The following is a 27,147-nucleotide window of genomic DNA, read 5'->3' on the forward strand; positions in this document are numbered from 1 at the left end:
CCGCAATCCGAGTGCCGTATGGGACCCGCACCAAAAATATCTCATAGATAAGATAGAAGGCATTCAAAATCGCGCTGTGAGGTTTATTCTGAATAAGTATTCTCGAGCAGAGAGTGTGACACAAATGAAAGTTTGTATGGGTATCGAGCCTTTAGAAAAAAGACGTAAGAAAAATAGACTTAAACTTATTTACGCTATCAGCAATGATTTAACTGGAATAGACAAGACTAATTATCTAGAAATGCCCCACTATATATCGAGTAGGAGGGACCACGTAAAAAAAATACGCGAAATAAAATGTCGAACTAACTATATGATGTTTTCTTTTTTTCCGAGAACTATATCGGAATGGAATGAACTGCCGTCTGATATTGTATCAGCTAACAGTGACTCTTTTATTAGCCTTATTAATGCGATGTAAGTTTCTGTGTTAAGTACATCATTGGTTTTTTTCGTAATATTGCTGTTGTGTGCTGGTGTGAATCTTGTTTATTGATGTTGTTGGAAATTGCTGATGTGTGCTGTTATGGGACTTTCCAATTTATAATGATATATGTGAATCATGTAACCCACTCCTCTGCTGTAATGCTCCGGCGCTGCAGAGAATAAATAAATAAATAAAAATAAACAGAAGGACCAGTTGTGAGGACGGGGTTACGCACCAGTTCGACACGCGCTCTAGGCACCATAGAACTACCCGCGACTTCTCGTAGTCTACTCAGCAACGAACTACGCCGTTCATGTTCCTTGGCGCAGTGTGATTCCTTATGGTGCCGGCATCTCTGCAATGCCGCATACTTATCAAATGTCAATTATTAAGCGTTTTTCACTACATGAGATGTCGTTCGAAACAAAGTTGCCCGTTTTATCTTCTGCGATGGCTAGCCTTGCTGGCACGATTCTATTCTTATTATTCCTTCATCCGTCGTGGTACAATAGTGGTAAAATATGCATGTTTCTATGTATATCCAGCAAGATCCACCTACAACCGCATTACCATCCGTGAAATTTAGATCTTTGATCAAGCTACGATACAGCTTGCCTCGAACAAAATTCTACGATGAAAATGGAAATGAAACGAGAAGTTCTTTAATGACAAAACACATTAGACCTGCAGAAAGAAAATGTAAGTAAAGCGTTTAATTCATTTTTTCACTTAACGGTCACGTTAGCACCGCAAAGCTCACGTGATTGAAACACGATTCTCGCTGTGAACGAGACAATAAACCAAATAAGTAATCTATTGCTGACAATTGTTTTCTAACTTTCATCATTCATTTATCTCATTTTACGTATATTTTAGTGTATTCATTTTCTAAAGTATGGCATTGTTTGACTAGGTGGAATTTTCTCTTAAAACTGCGAGTCGGGTTGTAAAACAGCTTTCTCGTGCTTCATTTTATAAACTAAGTTCATACAACTTGATTATTCCAATCTGAACATAGAGAGAGTATATGTATGAGTTAGTGTTTAACACACATAGAAAAACTGAAAATGCCGGTAAATACAAGACGAATATGAAAAAAACATCAATAACATAAAAAAACACCGAGGCTCCAGAGCTGTGTGAGACCTTGTACCTGTCAAGTTTTTTTTTTTACATTATTTGCTTGTTTTTTGTTGTTTTTGCTCGCTTTCTTTTTGTCTCCAGGCTTTCCGCTACGTTTCAATTGCATTATATCTGTAGATTTTTTTTCTTTTTTCTTTTTTTTTACCGAGGTAACTGGTCCAAAAGATTAGAGTGCCGCTAAAACATAAAAAAAACGAGGGTCCAGGAGGAACCAAGCCCAGAAGGCGTCATTTGTTACACGACCCTCCGCGTGACGCAACCTTTCCCGAAGCCCCGCGGCGGAGGAAACTGAAGCGTTCCAAACAACTCCAGAATAGCCATTCATCCTTCCCTTCCTCGAAAACAAACACGCAGACGCCCCAAGTGTGTCCCTGGGGAGTCCACGGAGCTCGTTTAGACCCGTTCTTGTTGTGGTCTACGCTTGGAGCCTCCGGCTACGGGACAGGTAACCCACCCGCCGGTCCCTTTAGACCGGCGCGGCAAAAACGTGGGACGTACTGCCCGACGTGGTGGATAAACGTGCTTCGATTTCGCCGCGCTCCAGAAAAAAAGAAACCAAGAAGGAAACGCTTTTCCGCAGTGGAAGGTCGCCACCCTAGAACCGGTTCCGAACATTGCGGTCCGTAACGGTGTCTTTCTCCCCTTCGCCGCATACTCCCGGATACTGCAGTCTCCGACGACGGAACGCGACTGTCGAGACCCCGCCTGTCGTCCGGACGGAACGTCGACGACAGACTGTGACGTCTTCGTCGTCGTCGCCTTCACCCTTCTTGGCAACGGATTCCGACGCCTGACGGCTCGCCTTTCGGCCGCGCCGGTTTCGCGACGGTGATGTGACAGTGATGTGATGTAGCCGTCGGCAAGCTTTTAACGGTCCGAGATTGAGCCTCCATCGAAGGCCCGCTCCGCTGCGTCGTTTATTGTTACAGATCTGCGTGAATTTTGTGGTGTCTTGGGGAAACATCCGTGACATCCTCAAAGCGCCGGCTTCTGGTCGGTATCCGTCGTCACTCGGCATTGGAGTGGCCGCAGGATTGTCGTGCATCAGCTGCTCCATCCATTAAGAGAGTTTTAATGAAGGCATAAAGGAAGGTTCGTGACATCGTTGGGGTGCCGGCTCCTTACCTGCATTTGTCGTCATTTCGCATTCCAGTGACCACAACATCGTTTTGAACCAGCTGCTGATTGACGTGCCCTGGAACCTTCAAAGGGAAATATTTAAATTTACATCCGCGATTTCATTGATCAGTGTTCGTGATAGTCAATCCTAACGGTGTAGCTTTAATGTTTCATCACTAGGTTCCCATGAACTTTGTTGCTACTCTCTAATAGGAAGCTGAAACTAAGTGAATGTCTAAAGTTGCTCGTCATAGAAGGAAATCATCTGTGAAGTGACGAGTTTCTTGGTGTCGTCAGTACATGGAATGAGTAGGGTGATCGTTCTGTCAACCGATACAAGAGCCGACGGCCTGTGAAGTGGCGACGGAATACCGGCGCGCGACGACGATGAGGCGAGTCCTGCACGAGGCGACCGAGGAGGAGGTCAAGGACGAGATGACCGCCTACACAGGCTGCCCATTGTGCAACCTGAACAACATCGTGTTCTTTATAGGCATCGCCAGCGCGGTGAGTAAACGGCAATGCATGCGTCTCAGCCAACATGGAGGGGCAGAAGAACGATCGGGCTTTAACCAGATAAAACTACGATCCACTAAACCGTTGACTAGAAAAAGTGCAAGATCAAAATACATAAGGCATCAAAATCAATTTGCTAGCTAGTTCGTTATACATAACAACAATACGAAAAATAGCGCAAAAGACAACGGCTACTAGAAGGAGAAGACAAGAGCTCTTGCCCTGTCTTTTGGTAGTCCTTGTGTGTTTTTTAGCTGTTTTCTTCTATAGAATTTTATATTTAACAAACATTCATCTACGCTGACGATGACAAACAGGACTAACATGCAGTACCTTGTAGTGCGTGCGCGTCAGTTTCAGACTCGGATTTTTTTTTTACTACTTGTATTTATTTTATTTGTGTTAATCAAATAATACTACTAGCTATCACCAGCTCGGTTACATTCAAACGTTTTGCTGATGAATGCGTATTATATTTTATTTTGTTGCATATAACGGTTTCACAAATAAATACATATAAAGTCCACCATTGCTTTTGTTCAACCTGCAATATCCCTCGATAAAGGTGGCATTATCTACGTCTCATAGAATTTAAGCTCTGTAATACCAGAAGTGCAAGAAGTTGTACTAAATTGCCCAGCCGATATTTCTACCGTGTGGAATCAGTTGTGCTGTTGAAAAGAACGCTGTGCGCGTAATGAGTACTGTGCAGTTACTTAGGTTTGCACAGTTGGTTTTCTTTTGTGACCTGCTCCTAAGCGTCGCCGCTTCCCAGATGCACTGTTTCTTCCAAATAATCTTGGTGTTGTGGATATTGATTGGTAAGAAACTTTCTGGGGAAAGAGAATAAAATTTAGATCTACACAACATAACGAGTTTTATTTAGCTTAAGTACATTTCCGAGTGAACAATTTATTCCCTTGGCTAAGCAGCTCAAATCAAACTTAATGCGCGGATGCAATCAGCTTGTCAAAAAAAAAAAAAAACTGTCATTTCGTCCTCCGTCAAAGATACTTATGGCTACACCTACTGCAGGGAGGGAGCCGTGCGTACGTTATAAATTTGGGAAACACATCCACATTCGCTCTGTTCGCAATGCGACTAACGCTATAGTATAACTAAATGTACGACAGCATTCAAACCAAATCAACTTGTTCCAAACATACTCCCTTCTGTTTTTCGTTCGAGAGCGCTTGAGACGCGTGTCTCGCCCACGTAACCTAAATAAAAAGGTTTGATGTACGTATTGAAGTGAACAGTGAAGCATCACTTAACATAATTTCCCTGTCGAAGCATTTCATACGCTTGACCCTCTGGAGGCATTGTCATTCCGTTCTTATTGGCACTATCCATCCCTGCCATGCCATTTTGTTGGGTACATAATTACGCCTGCACCTAGCAATATGTCACTTTGTATATGCTTGCGATGACAGTTGATACCAACCACGAGGTCGGTATTCACAAGATCGCCAAAGAGCTTACGCTTCGTAACGTCCTTAATAATGTTCTAAAGTGTTACAGTTTTTTTTTTTTTTTTTTTTTTTATCCGGAGCGTGCACAGACGAAGATAAAAGATGCGGCCTTTTGATGCGTGTATTTCATTGTGTTCGTTTTTATTTATTATGACATCTTCTTGGCGAAGATCTTTTGAGTAAAGATATTGATTACTAACGTCAATTGCCATCGTTAACGAGAAAACTAAGAGTGCCAGTAGTTAGAGCAGAATAGTTATGAGAGATTAGACTAAACGTCATGACATATGCTATATGACACTCTTTTAAGTCACCATATATCACTGCGAAACATCCGCATAGGTATTTGAACGAGGCTTTACCAAAAATAAACTTTGTTCAGTGTCCCAAAAACTTCAGAAGTAATCCGATACAGTCAGTGCACGCGTTTATAAACGGTAGGTTTGCGTACACATGCAGATGGACATTTCTCTTCCTCGAAATCAAATTTCAGCATGTCTAGGCCATGTTTCATAAGACCGGAGGCGCACAGACTGTGTTGCCAAGAATCTGGGCACACGCTGTGTGCATGTGTGCGATGTAACGTGAGACCGTGACGTCACGGGGCATTGACGTATGACGTCACTTGTCTCTAGTGCCGATCGAGCCGAACCTGTCGCTTTTCTCGTGAAACCCAATCTTATTAGCATATTCTCCGTTAAAACCTCGGGCGCAAACCTTATCACCGGTTGTTCACCACGTTTTCGCCAACGGTCCCTCGCTTGTCTGAGCACCGCAAGTGCCAGGGGTGAACCGGAAGGACAAGCTCTCATCAGGCCTCCACACCTCGCCTTGGCTGCGGCAGTTGCTAAGACCGGAGAGACCTAATTTCTCGCTCAGTCGCACCAGCGTCCTCTGGCCTTTTTTTCTTCTTCTTACTCGACCGGCCCCCGGTCTTTAGTTCGCGTGCAAATCATTGCTCCATTTGTTTCTCGCCTTTCGTTATTTGTTGGGGCGCTCAGAGAGAGTTCATGACCACACCCCTGTACTGACCCAAATGAGCCTGTTTCTAACTCATTATCTGGGTAATGCACACAGGACACAATTTTCCTGGAGAGACTCTCAACCGCACTCTCTTTGTCTGTTGCTCGCCTACACGTAAAAGGCAAAAAAAGGCAACTAGAGAAAGGGCGAGGAAGTTAACAATTTGTAAATTACCAGGGGTGAGCGGACAAGGGTACATATCGAATAGCGCTGCTCTCTTCATAGCCTCCGCAGTGTTAGCTAAGCTTACGACATACTGGCTCTTTTCTCTATGTTTCTAGCAATGGCCCTATTTGATTTAAAGCAGTATTCGTACATTCCTGTAGATTACGTAATAAAACTGAGTGTTGTTTTGATATAGAAAGCATAAAACGCGCAATGAGCGGCGCTCTCTGCACTGACGCTTTTTCGCATTTTAATTTGGAAGAGTATTGGAGGGAACCACATTTTACTGCTTAGCTTAGTGTCCCAAATAATCGCTTCTTTATCGCAATAGTAGCCTCGGTGAAAGTTTTTTTAATCTAAAGAAAAACAGAAAAAAAAAGCGTGATTTTTTTCTTCACGTAAGCAATGTCGCGGACTGTACGAGGAGAAATCAAACCTACAGTGAGCAAGTGACAGCTTCCGGCACAAAAGGGTAATACACTATTTTTCTCCCTCTGCAAACGATTTTTTTCTTTTTGCTTTACTAGGTTAGAAAACTCGACCAAACTTTGAAAACGTAAACTGCAGACGTCCCGTCATGTGGCACGCTGAACACAGTTTCAACAAGAGTTGAACTGGCTTACGGGAAAGAAGACGGGCGAATTAATCGAACCGAGAGGGCTCGATGCATTATTCATTCGAGGAAGTTCCGCAAGAAAAAGTAACCTCGGCACAAAAGAAGCCGCGTCCTAATCGCGATACCCAACAAATGATCGTGTACGCCAGCCGGTTACAACACCGAGCACGGTTGTGCAGTATGCGGGCAACCAGACGACGTGCTTCACTTCATCGATGGCGCAGATGCCAGTCGGTCACCCGTGGAGCGAGCGCCAAGTGTGATTTTACGATGCCCCAGAAATCGTCGGCGGCACTGTAATAAATTCCCGCGTGTCGTCTTCACCGCCGAGCAGGCACTGGGCGAATCGAACGCTTCGTAGGTTACAAGGCCGTGCCGCTGGCCCTTCTACGTCACCAACGGTAGGCCAACGTCGGGAACAGAGTGGACGCAAGTGCTCCGTCACCATTCCGCGCTGGTACTTGCGTTCAATCAGTGATGACACGAGAAGCAGCCGAACGCTGACGCCGCGCTCGAGTGCAGTCTATGCCTGGCCTTGGCCTCTGGTAGGTGACGTAGAGTATCTAACCTAGTGGACCTTGTTACCAAGGTTTTTCGTTTGTCCGGACCACGAGCAAGCGAAAAACCTTCCAACCTCGTAATTAAAAGACAAATCTGTCAGTTCGTCTTTTAATTCACACAATAAACGCTCCGCATCTCAGATAATAGTTTTCTTTTTATAAACCCACACTAGCCAATTGGCTATGGGTCTATCCCTCTTTTCAATGATTTGTACGTGCTTTCTGAAAAATAAAATAAAACTGAAACTATATACGCGTGGTTTCTCAGCAGACTGTGTGTTTGGTGAAGCCGTCTTTTAGGCGTCGCCATTTGCTCGCTGTGTTCTGGAGACGGCGCCGATTGGACTACTGCGTCATTTTTGAGAGAGCAGGTTGAGGGAAAACAGACCCATAATCTAAGAAGGATTCTTCCCCCCCGCATTTCAAGCTTCTCCGAGTGAGGTGGTTAACGCCTCCTTAAAAGTGCTCCCTCCATTTCCGCCTGATCACGTCATGGGAGAGTCCTGGCGGTTTCGTCACACCAGTGGTAGTGGATGCTGGGAGACGCCATTTTTGCTGCAGGTTGTTCTCTTCAGATTGAGAAAGTCGAATGAATCTTCGGCAGTTTGGAGTTGGGACCCACCGACGACGGGGACACTCCCGTTCGCTCGCACTTTTTGACGGGTCTTCTAGCATCAACAGGCAGAGTTGTGACATCCCGCAGCATGACACACCGGCTTCCGTGACGACATTTATAACCACTTCGGGACCAGTTTTGATGAATGGGTAGGACAGGACGCCAAACACTCCAGTCGGAGGAGGCACGTACCAGCGGGGCACCGTAGTTCACATTAGAAGCCTCTCGTGGTTGTTCGAACGCGTACAAATGACCAACTCTTAAGCTGTGGTTTCGATGTGTGTAGAACGGTGCTTTCGGGCGGATAAATGCTTTTAAGCCTCAAGACTAGTTATCCAACGAAAACAGTGATGGTGTTAAAAAAAATGTTTCAACGTTCAATCACGTTACACAGTTCAAACTTATTTGTGGGCTGTTTAGTCGCACAGGAACGACAAACACTCAATCTAGGTTTCCTTGACACGTGTAAATGTGTCATAGTGTATCGGGGTATACCTCTTCAACGTTTAAAGACTTTCTTTAAAATAAACATCACTTTTCGGTAACATAGGTGTCAACGGATAGAACAATCTTTCAAAAAAAGTTTTTCACAAATGGAAATTTATTTTCTTCTATGAAATCATATTTGTCCAAAACCCTTCCGTATCCTTTAACATTTGATAACATTAATAACATAATAATAATAATGGCTGTTTATCGTACAAGTTGGTACACAATGATATCGTTTAACGTCGTAAGCGCCCGAACGCTTGTGTAGGGCTCCAGATGGTAATTCAACATTATTCGCAAAACAACGTCTCCACATATCATTTTTGTTTTTATTTTATTATTACCCTTCAATTGGTTATTTCTGCATTTTAGATAAAACCAAGAAGAAGTAAACCGGTAATCGTTAGCACTCGCAAACGCAACAAAGAAAAAAGTATAAAGCGCCGAAAACATCAAGGACCAAGAAAAAGTAATACAACACAAGGCGCACTCGCCACTGCTGCAGTGAATGTCCACCTCGCTATTCACTGCGGTAGATTCCCGTGTAAGCCTGTGTTACATGACATTAAGATTCTAGCGAGGTACAAAAACAAAACAAACAGAGTAGTTCACGAGGTGTACGAAATTCGAGACAAAGGAATAGGTGCACAAGTGAGGCATCAATCGCCCTAAAAATGGTATTATGCGGAGGGCAAGTTCGTCTGCTTCTTGCGCAGGGGGTAGCCGTGACGTCAGAACGCCGAGCCCTGATTGGCTGATGGCGACCCCCTCTCTGAGCGTCGTCTGCTCCTTCGCAACGTCGTCTGCGTCCGTCTTACCTTTTCTGCGACTTTCGGAAGGGCAGGTCTTTACGAGCGAGCTCGACTTCGCCTTTCAGAGAGGGCAGACGAAATAACTCGAGCGGTATACGTTGTTTTTATCTAACAACTAGCAGACGCGCATCAAGGACGGAAGTCAAAGGAGTCACTGGCGAGGTGTCCCGAGGCGCCGAGGTTTGTTTGCTAAGAACCGAGAGGTGAGGGTGGCTAGCGTCCGCAAGTCTGCTAGTCAAAGCGATGGCTGCTTTACCTTTCCTGCGTGTGTCGGAGATTCACCGCTTTTTCACCGACGAGAACGCGGCCTTCGAAAAAGATTTGTTTGTCCTTTGTCCCTCTCGTTCCCCTGCTCCAGGGATTATTTTCGTCCTTCTTGTCTCGCTCGCTTGCGCCTTTGCATTTAATTGCATTAGAACAATAATTACTTCATGTCAACGAGTCTACGACATAACTTTTGCGATACGTTCGACGCCGCTCGGGTAGCTCGATCGATCTTGCTCGGATTCTCTTCCACAGACTAGCACAGCTTTTCAAACTTTTGCCACTTGGGTTTACGCCACACATACATACCCTAATACGCTAACTGACAACAGCCTTTCAGTCGAGCGAGAAAGATGTGACAACAAGCAGCGATCGAGCACTTTTGGGCTATGATGTGCTCACAGTACCGATCGCACAGCCGCATTTGTTTATTTACAGTCACTACATCGGCTGTCATCTGTCTTTGGCTCATTATCTTTGAATAACTCATTAAACGCGAGGTGCCATTCACGAAACTCGAGCAACTAAACGTCTTAACATAGCGATGAACATGGTGTTTCCTTCTTACGTGAGCGAGCGACCTGCCGCGGCATGCTGCTCTTGGGGCGTTGCAGCCACTGCTGTAGAAGGTCCGTCTTGGATAGTCCGTTTAGAGCCGCGTAAAGTGCGGTAGCCACCCTGTGGCTGCACTTTGCGGCCCCGCGAGGGCACTCGCAGTGACTCTCTAAAAACTCTACTTTATCGGAGAGCGTCATCTTTACCGCGTAGCTGTCTGGACGTTCGCAACTAGAGTGAAATCCTTCACCTCAAAAGAAAGGACGTATACTTCAAGGTATTTCCTTTCGCCTTTTTCGAAGGCCGCGTTCTCGCCGGTGAAAAAGCGGTGAATTTCCGACAGACGCAGGAAAGGTAAAGCAGCCATCGCTTACGTAAAGCAGACGACGTTAACTCCGCCCACCCGCATACGCCGTTAAAGAGTGAGGAGTCTCGCCGCACACGAAAGGAGGGAAAAAGTATTTGGGAGGGAACTTGCGGACACCAACCACCCTCACCTCTCGGTTCTTAGCAAACAAACCTCGGCGCCTCGGGACACCTCGCCAGTGAGTCCTTTGACTTCCCTCCTTGATGCGCGCCTGCTAGTTGTTAGACAAAAACAACGTACCGCTCAAGTTATTTCGTCTGCATGCCCTCTCTGAAAAGCGAAGACGAGCTCGCTCGTAAAGACCTGCGCTTCCGAAAGTCGCAGGAAAGGTAAGACGGACGCAGACGACGTTGCGAGCAGACGACGTTGCAAAGGAGCAGACGACGCTCCGATAGGGGGTCGCGATCAGCCAATCAGGGCTCGGCGTTCTGACGTCACCGCTACCCCCTGCGCACGGAGCAGACGAACTTGCCCTCCACATTATATCGCACAAGCTTCGCTCCGACATGCTGGTGAATAGACAAGCTGATGGGGGCCGATATCATACGTGCCGTTCCCGAATGAGCAACCCTTGCGAGCGCACTTTGGGATAGGTCTTACTCATTCTTGGTCTTTGTTGTTTTCACCGCTTTTATATATATAGTTTCAATATGAACCAACCAGCCCAATTATACTCTTTGCTGCAACGAAGGAGCCGAAAGAATTCAGCGTGGAAAGTCTGCGCAGCTTTAGAAGAAAACATAGAGAACATCAGTCCTTCAATTTCTGTTTTTCGTCCATTGAATGTTAACCTCTCGGAGAATTATATTTTAATATGAGGGAACGTAGTATTTTCTCAAACGATGTCCGTAAATTGTGTGCAGTATAGAAATCTCAGTGGTTTCCGGATGTTTGAGACGTTCGGGTCAGTTAACTCTGGGTTTCATTTTACAATAGTCGGTGAAATTCTAGGAATGCAATAAAGGCTCAGCCTCCAGCACCCACAGGTTTATCGCGACGAAGTGCTATCAAAGGCAGAAAGCTCCCTCTGTATGGGGAGCGACTACTGCACCCTTAACCTGTCACCCACCGTAGTGTATAATATTGATTGAAAACCACAAATTCTCATAATTTCTCTATTCGAAATATTCGCGACAATGTCATGTTCTTTTCAAAAGTTTTCAACTTCGGATATTGTTAGCCATATACACTATGCTACGTACAGTTTTGTGGATTAGACTCTTCATTTTGTTTTCTGTTTTTGATAGGAAGAATTGGAGCTATACAGCGTGGTTCAATTACGCAAAGGATAACCACTCAGCGAATCTTAAACGCTTTTCCCTATTTCGACACCACATGTGCTGTTTTCAATTTATTTACTTTATTTTTCTGTCATGGCACGAAGGCATTACAGAGAGGAGTGGGACTTTGACATAAATATAAAAGTAAACAACGGTAAAAGGGCAAAACTGAAAAATTAGTACGAGTTATCATTTAAGAAATTATTAATTGCAATTATAAAAGAAGCTGTGTTAGTAATCGAAACTATGACTGCGGGAAAGCGATTCCAATCCATCGGTGTTAGGAGGTACCAAAAGTAAATGCGCTGCAATGGGGTATTCAGTGGTATACCAACTTGTTTTTGTGTGGGGGCGGCAAACCAGACCTCCCCTCCCCCCCCCCCCCCCCCCTTTCAGGGCAGGTGCCCTTGGTAGCACTTGGGCGCCGCCGGCCAGTTTTTGCCCTACCCAGTGGCGGCTGTTCCTAGGGGGAGAGTACGCTCATGGGGGTATTCAAACCTTTAGTTGATGATTGGTGCGTGATGATACGTAAGATGGTCTTGAAGCTCATATTCAAGTTAAATACGAATAAAAGTTCTGTAAATAAGAAGTATTAATGACACATGTGTAACATGAAAAATCCTTTTGACGTAACCTAATATTTAACTGCGTTTTTAGTGGCGCAGTGCACACACGTTTTCCAGGAAAAATAATTAGTTTTGTGAACACCGAGGAAGTTATGCGAGCGCACACTTAGGAGGATAAAAATATCGATGAAGCAGAAAAGGTAAGCGTTATTTTGACGGGAGGCTATCGTGGATGTACTTTTAGAGATGTTAAATTCCAAATGTCAGTCATCGCAAGATTATGTATTCTTAATAACGGCCTGAAGAGAATAGATGTGGGACTCGTTAATTATTTCTTTGTAAAGAACAGGACTGTCAGCAACAAGGCTTAAAAAGGACAGGGAGAGGAAGATAAATAACATAATTAATAAAGAGAAGTAAGCCTAGTACTCAACCTTGTGGAACACGGGAATTGACATGTGAAGATGAACAATTAGTTCCGTTGGCGTGAAAGAGTTATAACTTGTTCACTAGAAGTAATGACAGTCGTTTTACTAGATATTCAATGTCGGTACTCCATAATAAGGTTTCGTCAAATGTTATGCCTAAATATTTGGTGACGTTAACATTGTTTAATGAATGTCAGTTGCGAGAATCGTACTCGGTCGAAAGTAGACTGTAGGACCATAAGATAGAAGTCTTTTTTAGTGTGCCCGTAAACACACTACGTTGGTGTTCCATCTATACAAAATGCAGGGTGATGTTCTTGTACTTTACAATTTTTTTTTTTTTTTTTACCGTGAAAGGTACATTAATACGGTTTGTGGAGGTGAGTTGAGCAGCAGGAAGAACATGTTATAAGGCGATATTTTTTCACAATAAGTCGATTAATTAACTGAAGTATGTTTATTGAAGAATTAAAACAACGGGAACAAAATGAAGGACAAGAGAAGAGGAAGACAGACACGGCGCTTAAAAGCGCTACACCTCCTCTTGTCCTTCGTCTTGCTCGCGCTGTTTTTAATTCTTCAATCTGCAAAACAAACTCGCCCAGGTCTTCACCTATTATAGTCTGTTTATTAACTTTTTTTTTCTCTTTAGTTTACAAGAATAATCCTAAGGGTTAAATTTAAAAAAAGAACAATACAAAAAAAACTTTCAGCCTTTTCACTTTGGTGAAGAAGGAATATTAAGACCCGCAGAGTTGTACAATGGAAAGTAACGGCCGGCCGCAAGTCGGCCACCCGGAGTGGAAAGGCTGCCGCCATCAATGAGAGACGGCAGCAACCAGATACGTGGTTTGCCGCCGTCGTTCATAGATGGCGGTAGGTGTCCAGAGTTCGTTGTCTTCATTCCTTTGCGGGGGACACGATTCTGGGGAACCTGGCTCTTAATAGCTCCGCTGTAAACAATTGCTGAGCGTCATCGAAAAAAAACAGCAATATAAGTAAGTTTAGAAACCTTTTGGACGCGTGGGACGCATGGTGATGCTTTAAGCCTGGTTCAGACAGTTGCGTTTGACTGCGTTTGACTGCCTTGCGGCAGCGAGAAACCAGGACATCCCTGCTGCTTATATCTCGTGCCAAGATGATTCCTTGGATTGGATTCCACGCTTCATACGAAGCACAGATGTGCCGGTGACTAGCTTTCCGCACTCGACGCAGTCAAACGCACTCAAACGCAAGTGTCTGAAACGGCCTTTAACGTTACCACTCATGAAGCGCGCGCTATGCTGGCGGTGCGACAACGCAGATGATAAGAGGCGGGAAAAACTACGCGGGAAGTGTTTTCGGCGCACTAGCCTCGCCTGTGTTGCACGAGTTGGCGCACCACAGCGCCACCCACGCGCGCCAAATCTTTATTATATTTTTGCTACGACGCTCAGCAAGTTTGTGATTGAAACCATATCTTTATTTTGAAGATTTAAAAAGTTAATTACCATATTTTAGAGTATTAACCTACTATTTATTACGATTATTTCTCTATATTATGTTTTCCGACCGTGTAACTTACTTCCACAGGCCAAATTACCGTCGCTTTCACGGCTTTTCTTAAACAACTCTGTTAACACTAAAACCACGCTGCGACATTTTTCAGCAATCCTCTGGGCAGGCGTGCACAACTTACTTTAGTGAAGGGCAAAAAAAAAAAAAAAAAAAAATTTGAAGCCCAGCAGTTTGTTACGTGATTTCAATTTTTAATTGCGGTGACTTTTTGGCTCTGCCTCGTAACTAATTTTGAAGCCAATTCAGAGCAGCAGTGCGTGCATTACATTTTGGGAGGGGTTCATCCGAGTTCCGCAGGCAACGTCTTCCCGCAACATGGTCGAACGTCGTTAAACGCTACTTCGTTAAAGAGACTCGATAAGAATGACGCTCCCACGCAGGAAAGTGCTCAACGGTGAGAAATCACACACGATACTTCTCATTGGCCACAGTGGTCCCACTTTTATAAGGAAACCGTTTGAGCACTGCCGTTCGCTATGGCCATTTTGTGGAGCATCACATTTAGCGGGGCTCTGCAAAAATAAAAAAAAGTTCCTTGACTTTTTTTTTTTTTTTTTTTGACGAATTGTGGTTACATTCGTTGAACAAGGTAAGTACAGAGCGCTACACTGTTAGCGCGAACAAGCGATCGCCGGTTTTTCCAATTGTTCTCTTTGAAACCAAGGGATTTCATCCAAGGTATTACTGCTACGGAGAGCTCATGTAATTCTATAATGTACGCGATAAAATTTCGTGCTCGCTAATACTATTGAGAAGTGAAATGCGAAAATGCGCCCATGTCGTGTTCGCGCTAACAGTGTCGCGATGTACACGTATTGGGTGTTCGGATAACGGAAACAAAAATGAAGGAAACCCATTGGGAAGCAAAGAGTGTACACTCCAAGAAATGCCTGCGCGTCTACTTCCCCGCAAAACACTCGAAGAGCCAAACTCTGCGATTTGCGAAATCAGCTCAGCGAATGATGAGGCGGAACATCCGTTTGCGCCTCGAAATGAAGTCTGCACTGTGGCATTCCGCAATGCAAAGAGTCAGGCTTGCATTGCGCAATCCCACAACGCAGACTTCATTTCGAGGTCTAAGCGGATGTTCCGCTTCATTATTCGCTGAGCTGATTTTGTAAATCGCAGAGATTGGCTCTTCGAGTGTTTTGCGGGGAAGTAGACGCGCAGGCATTTCTTAGAGTGTATTGGGATGTGTTTTACTCATTCAATTTTACCATATAAAAAGTTCAATGAAATGGCTGCATTAATGTAGCACGTTCTCTGCACCTTTTTGGTGCTTTCCTTTATTAGTATACTTAAAACTTTAGCAAATCCTAGGATTCGGAATTTCTAAAGAGGCACCTGCAGAACTTTTCAATTAAAAAAAACTTTTATAAATTCAAAAAACACGCGATTACATTTTGTGTGTGTGTGTGTGTCTAAAATTTGCATTTAAAGAAATTTATTCCGGGGAGTACAATTTTGCAACAGGCTGGAAGCTGGGGTTTTAGGTATGAAATATTCGATTACCCAGCTCGAGCATCAAAACAGCATCAGCTTTTACTACACGTAGTATACGCTTAACTAACATTCTGACAGCAGCTGAAGGTACGGTGTGGCAAACGTTTTGCCATTCCACACGTTTCCCTGCGCTTTTGTAAACACGTAAGCAACGGTCATGTAGGAATTCAATTTTTCTGTATTGCTTTTGCAATAACTTAGGGGGAAAGCGTGGATTGATGACATTAATTGATACGCAAGGTAACTCCACTCGTCTACAGTCGCTGGCAGAATGAGAACGGCAGGATGTGTCTTTGGAAAGTCCGGCGTCCAGCATGCTCGGTATACCTTCCGACGCACTTTGACTGCGTGCGCGCGCTCTACGGCGCGAGACGCCGAAGGTAAGAAGCTCCTCCTTGCCGTTCTTACTCTTTCACTGACTATAAATGAAAAATTCCGCGTGACGGAAAAAAGGCGATGTTCCGACACGCTGTATTGTGCACAGGGAGCGGTGGTCTTACGAGGTCTGGCATTGGCGACACTCGTTTTTTTTTTGTTGGGTTAGGTGAGCGAATTTTGTCTCGATCATGTATTACAGCCCAGCCGCCAATCCACAGTTTTGTTTGTCTTAAAGATAAAAAGGGGAGGGGGCAATTGCAAAAAGGGAAGCGAAAAGCGACGTGTTACGAAATAAGCTCGACGTTATGTGGAGGCAAAGATCGTCCTCTGCAGACCTCGACATCGTGAGTTTAAACCTCATTTTTCGTCTGTCTATATATGAGCGGGCGTCCAGCCGTCACGCCTTTGCAAATTCAGCGCACCAAGATGAACGTCAGGAACCTGCCGTAAGCTGTCCTACAGCAGTGACCAGATTCCCGTGCAACAAATGAAAACCAAAGGTTGAGATTTTTTTTTTTTTTTTTTTTGCGTGCTTTAAAGTACTGATACGCCGAAACTGACTACTTCTGGCAGATTTGTGAAGAAAGCGCTATTTTATCTCTCAAACTTGTGGTCAAGTGTGCGTGGTCAGGGAATGGTCGCCTTTCATTGATTATATGATTGCAGTACTTTCTTTTTTTTTTTGTTTTAGTGACGTGAGCCAAAGGTAATAATGGTAGTAAAAGTATAATAGCTTTCTGACGACTCTCAAGCAGTTTGTCCTAACCTTCCGACAGCACGGAATATCTTAAGAATTCAAGAACTAGCCGTACAAAAAATGTACACTATATGCCGTACCAGAGCTCTTCACGGCAACAATATTTTACGCAACAGGCAAAGTCATTGTGTAAATGGTTTCGCTTTGCCAACATCACCCATGCCACCCGCGCGATATTAAAACGCCCTTTGCCGGACGGCAAAAACGACGCATCCCTCGGCGCAATTCATTCTTCTCGGAGACGCAAACTCGCGAAGTCGACCGTTCAGTGTAAGACACGTACTCGTTCACGTACGCATCGCAGACACTGACGCAACAGTGCGACGGCACGATAGCGCGTCGCAGGCGCGGTCGATGTCAACCCTCCTAATGGCGGAGATTCGGGACACGACAAAACAAAGTGGATCGCGGAACGGTCCGGAGAGAGTTGTGTCAACGTCTCGCGTCGCAGCGGAAGGGCAGATGGACAAAACCAGAGGTGGGGAAAAGCGACCAACGCGCGCCGCCTTCCTCCTTTTTCTAAGAGCTGTGGAGTCCTTTCTCGAGTTGACTCGTGATGTTGCTCAAGCGCTTGGAAACAGCAGGGCCACTCTAGTGGAATGTTGTTTCGAAACATAGTGGCAACTGCACGTCCCTCGGCAAAATGTAATACACTACAAGTGCAACAAGTGAGATCGTTTATGAAGCGAAAAGGTATACGCGCGTTTTGCGGACCGCGGTCCGCGGCCCACGCGTGTTTGAAAGCTGATGTCTTAACGCTGAGCGGACTATCTAAAACGAGGTCTAAAATAAGCGGCCCCCGCGACTCTCTGGGACGCGGCCCGCAAGCGTCGTGCGACCTGCAAGCTCCCGCTTCCACCCCTCGAACGCTACATGCGCCGTAAATAAGTCTCGTATCGTCGATATCTTTCAGCTCAAAAGAAGCTCTGTCTCTTCGCCTTTATTTTTTCTTCGACCAAGTTTTCCAGCTCTCACCACAGCCTCGGGCATTCTACATCATGATCCTATAACGTGTTCGACCGTTTTGCACTATTCTTCTCCTTTTTTTTTTTCTTGAACTGAGTACTTTTTTGTTTAAATATTTGCTAGTCAGCCCCTTCTTGCCTAAATCAAACGGAAAGACAAAACCACTACTAGGCTATGCAAGTGTGTTATTTTTGAACGAGTAAACCCCTCGGTTGTCTGTCGCTTCACCTTTTCCATTTTAGCAACCGCTTCTCACGACGATCTACCAGGCTTTGTCAGTATACAGGAGGCTATGCCTGTACCCCTAAGCTGACAGTGAAGTGGGAGCTACGGGCTCACCGGTTCAATGAACCAGCTTCCTTTCGTCTTCGAAAGACGAAAGGAAGGCCGATATGGGCCAGACTCGTACACGTTACTGACGCCTGGGTATGGGGCCTATGGGCGAAGGCATGCTCACGTGGCGAAGACATAAACGCGTGGCGTGAATGGTCCAACGAGCTCCTACCGCAATGTCAACTTACGGGGAAATAAGCTACAGACGCATCGCATCAGCTGTGCACGGGCGCCGCCAAAACCGACCTTCAGTTTTCGCTACCTTTTATTTCGTCGAATGAACTTCATGATTACTACGGGGGGAAAGGTTACTGCCACCTTAGACCGTGTGCTTCACCCGCCCATCGACCTTTGGGTGGGGGCTCGTCAACGCCCGCTTCAGTTGCTCGGCATCTCGATAAGACGAGAGAAGGTCAGTGATGGCGGCTGTAATCTGGCCCGTGTGCTACGTGTCTATATAGTAAAGTATTCGGTTAACAAATGACCCGGCACAGGGCACTCAACTTGTAGAGAGCAGTCTCCCATAGTTCCTGAATCGGAGAAGGGCACACTCAAAAAGCACGCCTCCCATAAAGAGAGGAATGAGCGCCATCGAAAGATGCATGGGGCCCCGAACGATGTATTTGTGGAAACTTGGCGGCGTGGGAAGTTGTCTGTATCGAGTGTTTGTCCTTCGCGTGAGAGATACAAGTAGATTTTACGCAGCAAACTGGTTGAACTGGTCGGGGCCGCCAACGAAGCTATGCGCCTCGCTTTCTTTTCTTTCGTCGGCGAAGACGAACAGCCTCTACATAGCCTCTACAATGGCAACACCGATGTTCTGTGGCAATTTATGCAAAGCTTCGGCCGCGTCTTCCTCCTACAACGTTTGCACCGACCTTCGCTTCTTTCCAAGTTGATTCGTTGCGGAGGCTGGAAGCCAGATGATACGACAATTTATTGGTCCTACGTCACTACTTTCTTCGGCAGGCTTAACTAACCAGCCGTCAAGGACGCGGAGTGCCTGAAACTGCTCGAACGCTGGAAAGGAAAATGTTAAGTTAATACAGATATATTCTACTTCACATCACCATCTACAGGGTTACAACTAAAGGTGTGCGAATATTCGAGTTAGAGATTTTAATTACATAATGATTTACCGAATAATTCTCTTTTACTTTCGAATTCCAAATGTTCGAGTTTCCGAAATAATTTAATACATCGAATATTAGTACCGCTGGATCAAGTTCAGGTTTATTCGGAGATGCTATTCATTAGTTAATGTAGTCCTCGTGGGCTCTGCTAAGCTTAAATCAATGCTGGGGTAGAAGCCTTGGCTGAAGAAACATTTCCACAGAAAGTAGTTTGTTTCTCCTGATCCTCTAACACAACAGTGAGGCTCCTACATTTTTTGGATGCGCTCGATGAAACTCGGAAACGACGCCTGTTCCCAATTTGCATTTGTCTCGCGTCAACCTGCCTCTAGCTCTGTACACTCTAAAACAATTATCGGTTCTTACGTTCATAATTCGACAATTTAACCATCAAAATACAAATAACGCTGATCCTAACCCTAACCCTTAATCCCCCGTGGCCTCGGGCGATATGCCAGGGTAAGCATTAAGCCAGCTCACCTGCATCTTTAATTTCATCAGCTGATGCTAAGTTAAGCTTTTCTTTCATTTCTACTTAGTTTAGAAGATGCGTAGTGTAGAGAGAGAAATTGGCGCCGGAGCCGTTTATGTTAAGTAGGTTTCTCAGTGTTATCTATATAGTTCCATTAGTAACAAAAGCTATAGCCAGTCTGGGAACTTAAAAATTTCTCGCCTGGTCTCCAGTTCGCGTTAAAACGAGGATTTCTAGATTTTAGTACACTCCACCTTTTAACCAAATTGAGTCAACTGTACTTTACACAAGCTTAGAAGCACAGTTAGAATGATGATCACTTTTATTAAAGATTGAAACCCGATTAAACCTAAATAAATATTACGGCAAAAAAAGTTATATATTTCGCGCATTTAATTGGAATGGTACGTAGAGAGTCAATCGACATAACATAAGGAGGTAATCCGTTAGTTGCACGAATTGAGTCTCAAACTGCTTTGCAGGGAAGTAGACACATTTCATTTCTTTTTAAAGTGCAGGGAAAGTACGTTGAGCTCAATTTCGACATTCAGTAAGCTTACCATTGATTACCTTCGGAAGAGAAGCTTGGTACTTTAGCATGAGGCTGCGTGTTCGAGCCGTTGTTATTTTTAACATTTGTCAATTATACTAGGTACTTTTAGCAAAGAGTTGTACCGTGTTCCGCGTACCGCGCTGCTGGAGCCTTTGAAGCAAGCTTCTAAGTGCGCGCCCCGCGCTCACCTAATCACTCGGGTGTGCGCTAAAAGCATGCTTCAAAGGTAGTGCGGTACGCGGAAGACTGTAACAGTTTGCTAAAGGTCCCTAATGTAGGTGTAAGTTTGAAGGCACGATTCTTTGCCGAGTGCTTCAGGTGTTCAATGGAAGAGGAAAGTTCTACAGAGTTTCAGGACGACTTGCATAAGATTATACAATGGTGCAATAAGTAGAAGATGGAACTCAACTTAGACCTGTGTTCGTGCTAGTTTTACTAGGAAAAATAAAAATAAAACTCAAGATAAATACCAATTGAAAAGCAAAGTTGTACCAAAAGAACAAACCTTCAAATGTCTAGGCGTCACGCTTTCAGTTGATTGCGAATGAAACGCGCACATATACGACGTCGTTTTAAGGGATGGGCGAGAACTTGGATTTCTGCGTCGCATCTTAGCAAAATCAATTCAATCTATAAAAGAGTTCGCCCATGTTGCTTATGTGCGTTCGGCGTAGGAGTGTTCTTGCTCTATCTCGGACCCTTCCCCAAGAAACCAAATCGAAGAACTAGAGGAAATGCAAAACCATGGCGCCCGCTTCGTCCTGGGACGGTACGACCGTCACGCAAGTGTCACTGATATGGTTAAATAACTAGTATAAAATAACTTGGCACACGGACAAAAAAAAGTTAGTTCTGAAATGTTTATATAGCATCTATCATAAAACCACCGATGTGAGCAGTTCGTCATAGCTTTTACCTTCTAGGTATATTTCATAACGCGGTCCACAAGAAAAAAAAATAATAATAAAAAAAAAGAAAGACGAGGACGAAATTGGGTAAGAGTTGGTTTTTGTTAGGACCGTTAAGGGAATGGATTCCTCTTCCTTGTGGGATTGCGCCGCAAATGCGGAAACGTTTTTGTTTTTTCTTCCTTGCCCCTCGCGATAATGCATGATGACGCTGCCGGTTCAAAAAGAATAAATGATCAATAATCAGTTCTTGAACCGGTTTCACCCAAACACGAGCTATGTGTAGGAACTATGCGGCGAGCAAGCATTCCAAAATGCGTCTCTGGCGGATCCGAACGGGGGCAAGCAAATCAAGGGGCAATGTAGGCCTTTCCCAGAATCGCTCATTGGGCGTTTCCATCTTTGTCAACAAAGCCGTGAAAGGCGTCTTGAGCGTGCGCAGTAGCCAGCTCTTCCACGGAACATGAGACGTCACGCATCCGTCCGCAGTACATTGACTGAGCATTTTTTGCAAAACTCACGCGCTGATTATAAGAAGGGCAGAACCACCGCACACTGGCGGAACATCTGACACCGTGGCAGTACAAGTTTCTGCGGGTGTGTTTTTGCCTTCTGATCCAACTGAGCGCATAAAATGTGTCGTGACGTTGCGGTTTCAGTCGGCCATTGTGCGGGGATTTCCCAGCTTCCGACAGAGGGCAGTCTTTCGAAAGGGGCCTATAGAGAGCGCTCAGGGAGCGCGCCATGACAAAGCAGCCGAGCGCGTGCCATTCTCGGTGTAGGTCGGGGGGAAACGAAAGCAGCTGGGCTCGTTTGGGGAGCAAACAAAAGGTGCGCAGGAAGCAGACGCACTTGCACCGGCGTGCACACCCGACCGAGTCTACTCTTGTTCGGTTTCTTTCTCGATACGGTTGCCGTAGCCGCAGCCCCCTGATTCACCATTAGCGAGTTGGGGCATAGCGTACGTAAAAGCTTTGCGTACGCAAAAGAAAAAAAAATGGCGTTGTCGCTATTACGCAGGCGCCGAGCCTAACCAGCGCTTCGGATCGGCGCGTGGCGACCGCGCTATTTCTCTGCGAACGCTAAACGCTTTGAGTATACTAATCTAAAACACGGAAATAAATTTGTCATCATCATCATGGTCATCTGTTTACTTTGTGTGCTCACGAGCAGCGACATTGTCCTAATTACGATTGTAACAACGCGATAGAATAAACACTAAATAGGGTATACGCACATACAGTTGAAGCGATTTAGAAATTCAGTAAAATTGAAAATTCATCATTTTTCAACGTTTACAAAATTTACGACGAAACAACAAAACAAAAAATGTTCTTTTTTTTTCTTTTTTTTTCTTTTTTTTTTTCGCGGAGCGTGCTAGCTTTGGCTACGCCCCAGCTCACGTGGAATGTGCATGCGATCCCACGAAAAGGGTCAGATACGCATCAAAATGGCTTTGTCCTCGAAACACGCAATGGGCGGCTGTCGGGAAGCCGCGCAAGAATGAATTCATTACAGCCGTGAAAGCGGCTTCACACAAAAAGACATTGCTGCTTCGTTTGAATGTAGACAAACTCAATAACGGGACTGTTAGCAAAAGATACAAAGCGTCTCCAGTCTAGCAGTCAGCTGCTTCTGGGTTATGTGTCTGGCTATACGTTCTACGTGAATGTCGAATTGCTCAAAGCTCTAGGGTAAACGAATGCAAAGCATGCTTGAATCAACTGCTAAAACGTGAGTAGTGCCGACACCTCCCTGACAAGGCCGTACTGCCGGACGACTGGCATAGAGACGCGTGCTTCCTCTAGAGGTTATCGGTCCTATTTCTGGAGAAGTGCGATGCGCCGGTGCATCCGCTCGTATTTCGGTCAGCCGTAGAACCACGCAGGACGTATGCCGCGTAGGCCTTGGTTGTGCAAAAAGACGGCAACGTTCAGAAGCCTGTTGAAATATGGTATTTACCCTAGATCTATACGAAGACAAAAAAAAACTGTTTTGTTTTGACAACTTAAAACAGAGAGGCCAAACTGAACGTTGCGCTTCAGGAAGGAATTTCCTGAAGCGCAACGTAGAATTTGGCTTCTCTGGTTGACTTGTCAAAACGAAAACAAAACTAATACAAATGCCTTTTTTTGGCTAAAACAAGGACTAAGCACTATATTTCAGCGGGCTTCTGAAGGTTCCGCGTTGCTCTCTTTTGTCCGGAACCGAAGCCTACTCGGGGTACAATCAGCGCGCGGTTCGATGGGTGGCCGAAATACTCGGAGTGCACCGGCGCATCTCACTTCTCCAGGAGGAGGACCGATAGCGTCTACGGCCAGCACGCGTCGTCCCGCGATCCCTGCAGCCTCTCCGTAGAAGCATCTCCGCTTTTGTCGAAGGGAAAAGTCCTACATCCACGCAGTGGCGAAGCCAGGGGGTAGGCCTATGGGGCACGTGCCCGTTTGTGTGAGCTTTCTCCTTATCAGTATTGTACTCAGTGGAGGTCCCTGGATGTCCTCTGAGTCGATTCGGGGGTTCGCAAAGGCCAAAAGATTGAGAACCGCTGCTCTAGAACACCTCTGATAGGAAACATTCTGTATTCGGAGCATTGTGAGACAGAAAATGCCGATTGACAGAGTGATATATATATATATATATATATTGTAGTGTGAAAAAATGAAAGCCGTTTGCAACACCCTCTAAGGCCGAGTTAGAGCGCAGCTCTTGAGGAGAAGGAGGGGAGGGTACGGAGAGGAGGGTATGCCCCTCCTCCTCCTCCGTACCCTCGCCTCCTCCCCTCCTCCTTCTGCTACCCTCTACCTCCTCCCTTTCGTCCTCCCTTCCTCCTCCCCTTCTCCTTCCTTCCTCCCTCGCGATGTCACCCGTGACCCTAGTAACCCTCGTGACGTCACTCGTGAAGGCTTCGTCGTCCCATAATGCAACGCACCCATAATTATGGGACGAGTGCGTTGCCTTATGGGACGGCCCTCGTGAAGGTCGTGACCTTCACTGCGAAGGACGTGACCTTCACGAGTGTCCATCGTGACGTCACTTGGGACCCTAACGACCCTCGTGACGCCATTATGGAAAACGTCCCATAATGCATCGCGTTGTTGCAAGTGACGTACCTCGTAACCCTAGTGACCCTCGTGACGTCACACGCGACATTATGGGAAACGCCCCATAATTTAACGCGCGGTTAAGCCGACGGCGACGGCGACGCCGCTCAAGCCGGAAACGTGCGCCTAAGTCCTAACATCGTGTCACCACGTCACACGATGTTACGTCCTGGTCGTACGCAACGTTGTGTAATATCGCTTCATGTGGTCGCGTGACCGTGCGACTCCTAGCGGCACCGACTATATGGTGATCATGTGACCACCGGAGAAATGTGGTCACTGAAATTACCTGCTAAGAAACAAATTTTACGTACAATTTCGTAAAAAAAAAAAAATCTTTTTTGTTGTTTTTGGCGCGAGCACTTTTTAGTTTTACCGCTTGTTCAGGAACAGGTTTTATTGCTGGTTGGGATTGGTCAAAAGTGAAAAGATACTAAGACAACCTGTTGTTTCCATGTCACTAAACAGGTTCTTTTTTTTTTCATTTTATTTGTAATGGGATATTGTTTTTGACATCTGGAAATTCCTTGTTCTCGCAGCTCATCCACGTGCTGGAGTTCTTCGCCTTCTGGTACCTCCTCGCCGCATTCTTCATCATCACAACTGATCTGCCAAAATCTGACGATCATTTCTGTAAGCCAGCTTTTTTGTCTCTTCAACCCCCTGCTTCATAGTTTTGAATCGACAGGCGGTGCTCACTGCCTGATGATAAAAGGGTCGGGGTCTACATTCCAACAAGTAGAGCCTGATAATATTGCGATAGCGTCGGGCTCTGAAACAACCCGACACCTTATACTAGGCTTAGCGCGGGTCACGCATAAAAAATAGCGATATTTTTTTTTTTTTTTTTGAGAAACGAATGAAGTTTTGAGGCAGTTGGAATTAAAGGCCGATCTATAGATTAGTTTTCTGCCGGGCAGAAAACCGGTTTCCAGCTTCCATCTCGCCAGTCCCTCGCGCACTCTTCTGTCCTCCTCTCCCCACAAGAGCGAGTCTCTGAGCTACTCTCCGCAGAAAGGAGGAGGATCTCCCTCCTTCTCGAATGGAAAGGAGGAGGGGAGAGTTTCCTGCTTGTTGGTCGGTCTTTAATTCTAGGCCGACGTACACTTGGCGCTTTCACTTTTTCCGGATTCCTCCTCTCCCCCCTCTACCCTGTCCACCATTGCCTGTTTCCTCCTCCTCCACGGTAAGGATCTTCTGCCTTGCAGAATCTCGAGTCTGGCAGTCGGCCTTTAAAGGGATACTGAACCGAAATTTCGAACTCACAAAACAAGGCTGGACAGATAGGCGGGACGATGCGAAACCCAAAAACATCACTCATACAGCGATATCTCTAACGGATCGCTAAATTTTTAGAAAAGAAGCGCCCGACTGAACCCGGCCGACGAGGCCGACAAGGCAAGGGACGTCACGATTCTTATTCCCTCTCCTCCTCACTACGTCCCGTGTCGAGCTGGTGAACCGAAGCGAGGAGGAAAGAAGCGAGGCCGCTCCCCCTCACTCTCAAATTCTCCCGGAGGACAGTGATGTCAGAGGCCTCGCTTGATCGCGCCCTCCTTTTCGAAAGTGCAGCCATCCGTTTGAGATATCGATGTACGAGCAATGTTTCAGAGTTCGTAGAGTCCCGTTCAACGCTTCTAGAGCCTTACTTTGCGAAATTCAAATTTCGGTTCAGTATCCCTTTAAGACGCACAAGGCCATTTTTGTAGACGAATGCGTTGTTTCCAAAGAAGTCTGTGTTTGCTATAACCAGTGCGTGTGCGCAGTGTGTGCGCGCAGAAACCTTATTAATGATCCGGAGCGCGTGCGCCTAAGCCGTGCCGACAGCGACGCCACCGCTGCAGCGGCGTGACTCCGGAACCGCGCGTTTTTCTGCATATGGGATGCAACGCTTGGTTGACACCCAGTAATTAAAGGAAAACGGCAGGACAACCCAAGCTTCCAAGCTTCTGGTAATTAGCGGCGTTGTATACATAATGCGCGCTCTTGTAATCTAAACTGGACTAACGGGGTCCTCAAAAATTCTTTTCTGGGGTGGATATTTTTTTTTTTTTTGTAAGCCCTATAAGTCCACTTACATTCCATAAACGGACTTTAAGCGTAAGTATGGCTTGCATGCATGCACTCAAGCATCTCCGGACGCGAGGAAAGTTTTTGGAGTAATCTTTTATTTCGAAAAAAAGCTTAGTTCCGGAAAAGTAAACGGGGAAAATAAGTGTTAACACGGTCGAAAATGGGCCCGCCTCCGTGATGAAAAGCACAGTGGCCAAGAACGAAAACTAAAAGAAATGGCATATATCGCCTGTCGTGGTGTGTGTTCATTTCTTTTGTATTTTTCTTAATCCTAGCGTCCATAATGTTTAAATAATCACTTCGGTTCTCCTCCTGTTTTTTTTTTTTTTTTGTAAACGAGAGGAAAACAACTTACATGGCGTGGAATTCAAAGTTGTTAATGGTGTGAAACAATTTTTGCCAAAAAGCGTCAATCACATCTCAGGGTTACAAGTTCGGCCCTGTTCTAAGTTCTTTTTTTTTCCTAAAAATAATTTTGTAGTTGTCTTGAACGCAGGCTTAGACAGCGGGAATGTAATGTGCCCTAAAATGGGTGATCCCATTTTACGCCCAAATGCCTAAAACAATCCCAAATTCTATTATCTTTAATAATTTCAAAAGCATGTTGGACTACTTGTTACGAAAAAACAACAGAACATACAAGGGGGATGGAGAGGGACGTCTTTACGGCTATATTGACATCTCCATTTTTGCTCCTTATTTCGCTTTTCTTTTCTACGTCTATTGTTTTCCCTCTCCACAATGTGGCAGTTTCCGCATCGACGTCCTCATTCACAGCCATCCCCTCTCATAGCACTATTCTTGACCATATCTCAGTGATGCAGATCTTAGGCCGGGGTCACACTGCTTGTACGTCATACAGAAGACAGCCTGCATACAGATTCGAACGCGAGCTACCATGAGATCAGTGCTTCGAATGCCGCATGGCATTGAGTTGAAAAAGTAACTTAGCACGTGGCATTCGAACCACAAATATTGCGGCAACTCGTGTCTTC

At 45.4% G+C, this 27,147-nt stretch overlaps 1 protein-coding gene across 1 annotated transcript in view; it reads left to right on the forward strand.

The window, feature by feature from the left end:
• The first annotated feature begins 3,076 nt into the window (after nt 1–3,076).
• Nucleotides 3,077–27,147, forward strand: part of LOC121835477 — a 64,743-nt gene continuing 40,672 nt past the window's right edge. Inside the window, exons 1-2 of the mRNA XM_042289719.1 lie at nt 3,077–3,196; nt 24,619–24,712. Of these exons, the coding sequence (XP_042145653.1) occupies nt 3,077–3,196; nt 24,619–24,712 (214 nt within the window). The remainder of the gene's footprint in view (nt 3,197–24,618; nt 24,713–27,147) is intronic.

The sequence above is a fragment of the Ixodes scapularis genome, unplaced genomic scaffold (genome assembly GCF_016920785.2).
Source record: "Ixodes scapularis isolate PalLabHiFi unplaced genomic scaffold, ASM1692078v2 PGA_scaffold13__105_contigs__length_92229423, whole genome shotgun sequence".
Classification (NCBI taxonomy): domain Eukaryota; kingdom Metazoa; phylum Arthropoda; class Arachnida; order Ixodida; family Ixodidae; genus Ixodes; species Ixodes scapularis.